Raw genomic sequence first — 7,385 nt, 5'->3', positions numbered from 1 at the left:
GACAGACACAGATATAGCTGGAAAGCAGGAGTGGTGGGGGGGAGCTAGAAGGATGAGTATAGTTTTTACCTTTCAAGTGAGCCCTCTGCACTGTTATACAGAATAATAATAAAAAAAATATTAGGAATAACCCTTTAACTGATTTCTGTTAGTTAGTGCACCATCTGAATGTCACCCATAAATAAAAATGTGGCACATTTGTAGTATAAAGTAAAAAGCACAGGCTATTATAGGTATACTTTGAGAGTAGTATGGGTATGTAAATATATTGAGATGACTTGTAGTATAATAGAGCAGAGAGGCCAGGACGTATCCACTGAGCAGCATCAGAGCACACAGAACCTGAGCTGAGGATCACTGACTGCTCACACCAGACATGAAGAATTTCCTGTGGTTCCTCTGTATTGGATTGTCCCTACAATGTGAGTCTGAATTTATATGAAGTAATAATTAGATTAAATCTGATGTGTTATTTATCTATTATTCTGTATATCTATATTTCTTTGCAGATGTCACTTCACAGATCTCCTTAGTGGAGTCTGGTCCTAGGACTGTGAGACCATCGGAGACTCTGGCCATGACCTGTAAAGTGACCGGAGTCTCCCTGACTGACAGCAGTAAAATATATTCCATAGACTGGGTCAGACAACCTGAAGGGAAAGGTCTGGAGTGGTTGGGAAGAATAGTCTACCAAAATGACAAATACTATGCTCAGTCTCTCCAAGGGCGATTAACTCTCTCAAGAGACACAAATAAAGGAGAAGTTTACTTCAAACTCACTGGAATGAAACCTGAAGAATCTGGGAAATATTATTGTGCTAAACACAGTGTAACAGATGAACTGAGGACATGTACATTATCTGATTTACTGAAGAGGAAACAAAGATCAAATAAAAAAAGAAAAATAGCCAGCACAACTACCTAATACACGGGTGCACGCTGCTGTGGCAAATACAAAGTATACAAAATAGAAGGTTGAAGCTTGGTCAAAAAATGGAGGCTCTTAGTGCACTTTTCTGATCAAAACGTGTCCCCCCATCCACCATGCAAAGGTGGCCTCACTTCAGATGGGACCCTAACATGCTTATTCCACTCACCTCTGCTAAACATATAGCTCTGACTGGGTGACATGCTGGATCCACTATCAATTTAAAATACCTCCTGTGAATAGGGAGTGGTGTACAGCTAAAGAGGGTGCCACTCCACCTAATTTGCACAGTAAAAAAAAAAAAAAAATGAAAGAAAAATAGCCAGCACAACTACGTAATTAATACACGGGTGCACGCTGCTGTGGCAAATACAAAATATACAAATAAAAAAAAAAGGTTGCAGCAGCACTCTTGGTCAAAAAATGGAAACTCTCAGGATACTTTTTGATCAAAACATTGGTAAGTGTCTCCAGTTTTTGACCAAGAGTGCTGCTGCAGCCTTTTTTTTTCCTGTATACTTTGCATATGCTACAGCAGCGTGCACCCATGTATTAGGTAGTTGTGCTGGCTATATTTATTTTTTTGCTGTGCAAGTTAGGGGGAGTGGCACCCTCTTTAGCCGTGCACCCCTCTCTGTTTACAGGAGGAATTTTAAATTGATATGTTGTGTGTTTGCTATGTGTGACTTTACCCTTAAGGGCTTATCCAACATAATCACCAATAATCAATCTGAACAGGATGTTGCCCCACCCTATAATCAATCTGAAAGTCTGTGCCCCACCCTATATCTGTGCTTACTTCCTAGTTTAGCAGCTATGCATGCGTGCTGCCATAAACTACACTTTCAAGCTTGGCTTACATTTGACATCCCAAATTTATTATGAGGCCTGTTTCTCTTAATACATTTTGGGCATCTCTAACATATTTTTAATTAAGAACTGCTTATAAAATGCTGCTCTTTAATAAATTCCAGGAAAGAACTAATGTCCAAACTTGGACAGAGGTGCCTTATTAAAACATAACTTTTACTAGAATTGATTAAGAATAGATGAAATAAAAAAAAAAATAAAAAAAATAATAGCGCACAAAGGTGGTGGAAAACAAAAAAGATACAAAATATACTATCTGTTATGTAGCAGTAAATACAGCCGTGTGTTTACACAGATGGTGCAAAATATGCTCCTATTTATTATCACAGTGGAGTTTTGATTTAATAGAGTACACCATACTCCACTGACTTTTCAAAAACAGTGCTCGCTAATCACAAACACGTGCTACTAAGTCCTTATTCCCAACGCGTTTCCATGCGGGCAACCGATACAGATTGCTATTCCCCGCACTTCATCAGGGGATATAGAATATAGCATAAGAATATTGGAGCAATAGCCAAGAAATAATGAGATTAGAAGGAGGGGCCTGGGCCCCTCCTTCTAATCTCATTATTTCTTGGCTATTGCTCCAATATTCTTATGCTATATTCTATATCCCCTGATGAAGTGCGGGGAATAGCAATCTGTATCGGTTGCCCACATGGAAACGCGTTGGGAATAAGGACTTAGTAGCACGTGTTTGTGATTAGCGAGCACTGTTTTTGAAAAGTCAGTGGAGTATGGTGTACTCTATTAAATCAAAACTCCACTGTGATAATAAATAGGAGCATATTTTGCACCATCTGTGTAAACACACGGCTGTATTTACTGCTACATAACAGATAGTATATTTTGTATCTTTTTTGTTTTCCACCACCTTTGTGCGCTATTATTTTTTTTTTTTTTTTTTAATTTCATCTATTCTTAATCAATTCTAGTAAAAGTTATGTTTTAATAAGGCACCTCTGTCCAAGTTTGGACATTAGTTCTTTCCTATTATCTATTGCCGAGAGGTTTAGTGACTACTAGGCACATGTATGGCCTGAAACTCCTTACATACATTTAACTACTTTAATAAATTCCCCCAAATAGACAACACTATATACATAGCAATATATGCAGCATTATGTACTCAGTATAGCAAAGGTGAAATGAGTGCCAGCTGTCAAAGAACTGATCCAGAGTCCTTTAAAGGGAATGTGTCACCAAATGTTATTATTTTCTTTTTAGAAGTTAAAGGGTAGCTCCCACCATCCTATTTTTTTTTTTTTGCTAGCCCGTTCTCCCCCCCCCCCCCGCTACGGCACTAGCCCGTTCCCTCCTCCCCCCCCCCGCTACGGCACTAGCCCGTTCCCTCCTCCCCCCCCCCCGTCCCGCATACCCTGTTCCCTCATTACACTTGCAGTTACTGCAGAGTCCGGCAGCGGGCGTGCAGGGACAGCGGCAGCAACGTGGCGGCGGCGGCGATGTGCGGGAGCAGTGGCCTCCCAGCCAGTGGCCGGGGAGCTAATGCGCTCGCTCCCACCTGCAGGGCAGCCTAACTGAAAAAGGACTGATTGCCACTCCAAAATCAGTCCTTTTTCAGTGGCCGGTTTTTAAATGTAAATTAAACCTTTTTAATGAAAAAAAAATAATAAAAGTATATTAGAGATATGTTGTAGTACATAAGTACTACAACAGATCAAAAAATAAAGTTGGTGACAGTGCCCATTTAAATAATGTTTTAATTTTAAAATATTTTTTGGAAATATTTTTTACTTCACAAAATATGAAAAATGAAATAATAACTTGTCATATTTCCCACTGTTGACCAGCAGAGGGAGATAACATGAGGGATCTGGGGAAGGCAAGCAACTTGTAAATACACTGCTGAAAATCTGGTCTCGCTCGTCTACCTTCCTCTTTTGTCTTTGTGCATGAGAGGGGGAGGGAGTTTTGTAGTCTTTTTAGTTCCACTGTGAGCACCATTTTGTTGGTGTCTAAGGAGTGGTAAAGAACAGACAACTGGATGTCACCTCTAGAGCCGGGTCATTGCAGACTAAGGATATGTTCACACTACGGAATGTCCGCACAGAGAATCTCTGTGTGGATATCCCGCAAACTGCACAGGAATATGCCGTCTCATAGACTGTTATGCATTCCGTGTGGGGTCCGCAGAAGGAAAGAACACGTTCAGTCTTTCTGAAAACGGAATTTCCATGCTGGAAGCATCCACCACAAAAATTTAGACGTGAACATAGCCGAAGACTGTAAAAGCAGAGGATAAGAATTTATATAACAGCAGAATAGTGAGTACAGCTCTGGAGGTGACTGGAGGATAAGATGTGATGTAACTGTAGAATACTGAATGCAGTTTTAGAGGTGACTGGAAAATAAGACGTTATATAACAGCAGAATAGGGAGTACAGCTTTGGAGGTGACTGGAGGATAAGGAGTTATACAGTATAACAGATGAATAGAAAGGTCAGCTTTGGATAAGAGGATAAGACATGATGTAACAGTAGAATAGTGAGCACAGCTCTGGAGGTGACTGGAAGATAAGATGTGATGTAACTGTTATGTTATGCGCTCCAGCCACACACGCTGGCTGTAAACGCATGGTCCCCTTACCTTGTGCTTGCCGACGCGCCCGCATGCGAGCCCCAGTCCGTCACTCTCCGAGAGTTTCTCCTGCCTCTGCCTCTCTGCTCCGGTGCGCGTGTTCCGGTCCCCTAGGACACGCGCGCCGGAGCTTTAAGATTTAAAGGGCCAGTACGCTCATTAGTGTAATCCACATGTAGCTCATTTATAAATTCCTCCCCCCCATAATCTTTGTTGCCTTGTGCCTTTGAGAAAGCATTCCTCTGTATTGCCTTGCCGTGTATCAGATCTCTTGCTCTTGTGACCTGACCTTGCTCCTCTGCCCCCTGAACTCCTGCTTCGCTTTGACTATGCTACTGTGCCGCCTGCCTTCATCTTCTGCTATCCCTAGTATGAGTTGCCTTATCCCTCCTGTGCCTCGCATCTCCTCAGCCGCCTGTGTGGTCGAGCTGTGTCAGGGGTAGCGACCTGGGTGCCGCCTGCAGCAGCAAGTCCCTCCCGCTTTGCTGTGGGCTCTGTTGAAAACCAGCGGCACCTTAGACTCCGCTCCCTGATACGGTCCGAGTCATCTACCACACAGGTCCAGCGGATCCACATCCACTGTGGTTCCTGTCTTCAGAAACGTGAGCGTTGCAATACAGAACTTAACCTGAGATACCTATTCTGCGTTCATGTTCAACACTTATTGCAGATATATGTTAAAACACAGGTCAGCCCACCACTTTGCTCAACTTCTTAGATATAGTAATGTGATAGCTTTTATGGTCTTCTTCTACACAGACACTGCTGTTAATTGTGTTGCACCCACTGGACACAGTAATGCAGATGACAGGTCACTGTCTGAGGTCAGCCCCCTGCTTTGCTCAGCTTGCTCTTTATAGTAATGTAATAGCTTTCATGAGCTTGTTCTGCAGTGACACTGCTGGGATTTGTAGTGCATCATCTGGACACAGTGATGCAGAAGACAGGTTACTGTCAGAGGTCAGCACCACTGCTCAATGAATTGCTCAGCTTTATTTTTTATTGTATTTGTGAAGGCTTCCTGAGATCAGTAGTTCCTCTGTGCTCCCTCTAAGCTTTATCTTCGAGATGATGGCCACAATGCAGTGCATATGGTTTTATCAGCCTCTTAAACCCCCTCTGCTGTCTAGCATTTGACCAGGGATCTGTATGTCACATAATTCAAGCAATGATTGGCTAACCTGGGGGCAAGTGATCTTGCTGGAAGGTATGCTGGGCTACCCTGACCTCATCTGTTTTCCTAGTACTTGCTTCATTCACCAGACGCCTTTTTAAAAAATTATAGCAGCGATCAGATTGGTTGCTATTGGCAACTAAGCAACTTTTCCACTGGACAGGTTTTGATAAATCTTCCCCCATGTGTTCCTTTGAATGTTAGACGAGCCATGTTTACTATAATGTTCTGGGTGAGACCAGTCTAGCGGGGCTCAGCATACTCATCTCCAATTACAATATACACTCAATTCATGTAATCTGTAAAACTGCGTTTACACACTTTCCTGACTTCTTTTACCCTTTAAACATTAAAGGGGTATTCCAGGCCAAAACTTTGTTTTATATATCAACTGGCTCCGGAAAGTTAAACAGATTTGTAAATTACTTCTATTAAAAAATCTTAATCCTTCCAATAGTTATTAGCTTCTGAATTTGAGTTGCTGTTTTCTGTCTAACTGCTTTCTGATGACTCACGTCCCGGGAGCTGTCCAGCTCCTATGGGGATATTCTCCCATCATGCACAGCTCCCAGGACGTGACATCATCATTGAGCAGTTAGACAGAAAACTTCAGAAGCTAATAACTATTGGAAGGATTAAGATTTTTTAATAGAAGTAATTTACAAGTCTGTTTAACTTTCCGGAGCCAGTTGATATATAAAAAAAAAGTTTTTGCCTGGAATACCCCTTTAAGAATGTAAATCAAAATTAAATTAATTAGTTATATCACCAGTTATAATTAAATGTCTCTTAATACATTTGATGCATGAATTGGATTATAATCTCCATTCATTTCTTTAATTTTTTCATTAGGTTGATTTTGAATTAAAAAAAACTACAGATAGACAATAGGATATTGATTCAGTGGGGATTTCTGCACAAAATTTTGCGCAAGCTGTTTTTTTGCATACATTCTGGTGGAGCACTTCCTCCAGATGTGTATGTTTCGGTGTGCCTTGGAGTGACATGCACAAATTTATTAACTGCGTACATTTCATTTACCCGCAGAAATCTTGCACAATGACCATATTTTTTACGCAAATATAAGCCATCTTGGACTGCACATAGCAAGATGCTCTAAATCATCGATTTCATTTTTCAAAGAGTGGAGATATGAGATTACTACATTTGCTCGCAATTTATAAAACTCATTGCACTTGATTGATAAATTTAGCGCATCTGCGCATAATTTAGAATTCGGCAAAAGGGATAAACTGCTTCTATCATACACAAATAATCTATATATATATATGTATATATATATATATATATATATATATATATATATATATATAACTCAACGTGTGTGTATGTATGTGTGTGTGTATGTTCCAGCATCACGTCCAAACGGCTAAAGATATTAACATGAAACTTGGCAGACATGTTACTTATATGTCAACAACAAACATAGGATAGGTGATTTAACCCTTACCCCCATTTGCCAGGGGCGGGGTTTATGTTTAAAGTCCCATATAAGTCAATGGGAAATGGATGTTCGCACATAACTTCCGTACAGCTAGAGATATTTCAATAACTGGTACACATTACGGGTCAGGATAGGAGGTCGACATAGGAGGTCGCGATAGGAGGACCCGGGATAGGAGGTCAGGAAAGGAGGGTCGGTATAGGAGGACATGATATGAGGTCGGAATAGGAAGTCGGGATAGGAGGATGGGATATGAGGACGCGATAGGAGGACGGGATAGGAGGTGGGGATAGAAGGACAGGATAGGAGGTTGGGTTACATGGACTGGATAGGAGGACGGGATAGGA

The 7,385-nt window shown here is 41.2% G+C and overlaps 1 gene segment (V, D, J or C); it reads left to right on the top strand.

Annotated features, from left to right (window-relative positions):
• Positions 1–332: 332 nt before the first annotated feature.
• On the top strand, positions 333–5,536 carry LOC130363099 (immunoglobulin heavy variable 2-70D-like). The segment is given in 4 exon segments: positions 333–422; positions 510–851; positions 5,293–5,359; positions 5,416–5,536. Coding segments are annotated over 4 exon segments (576 nt in total).
• Positions 5,537–7,385: the final 1,849 nt, after the last annotated feature.

Source organism: Hyla sarda, chromosome 1 (genome assembly GCF_029499605.1).
Source record: "Hyla sarda isolate aHylSar1 chromosome 1, aHylSar1.hap1, whole genome shotgun sequence".
Taxonomy (NCBI): Eukaryota; Metazoa; Chordata; class Amphibia; order Anura; family Hylidae; genus Hyla; species Hyla sarda.
The sequence above is the reverse complement of the archived record's forward strand: the minus strand, read 5'-3'. Positions and strand labels throughout refer to the sequence as shown.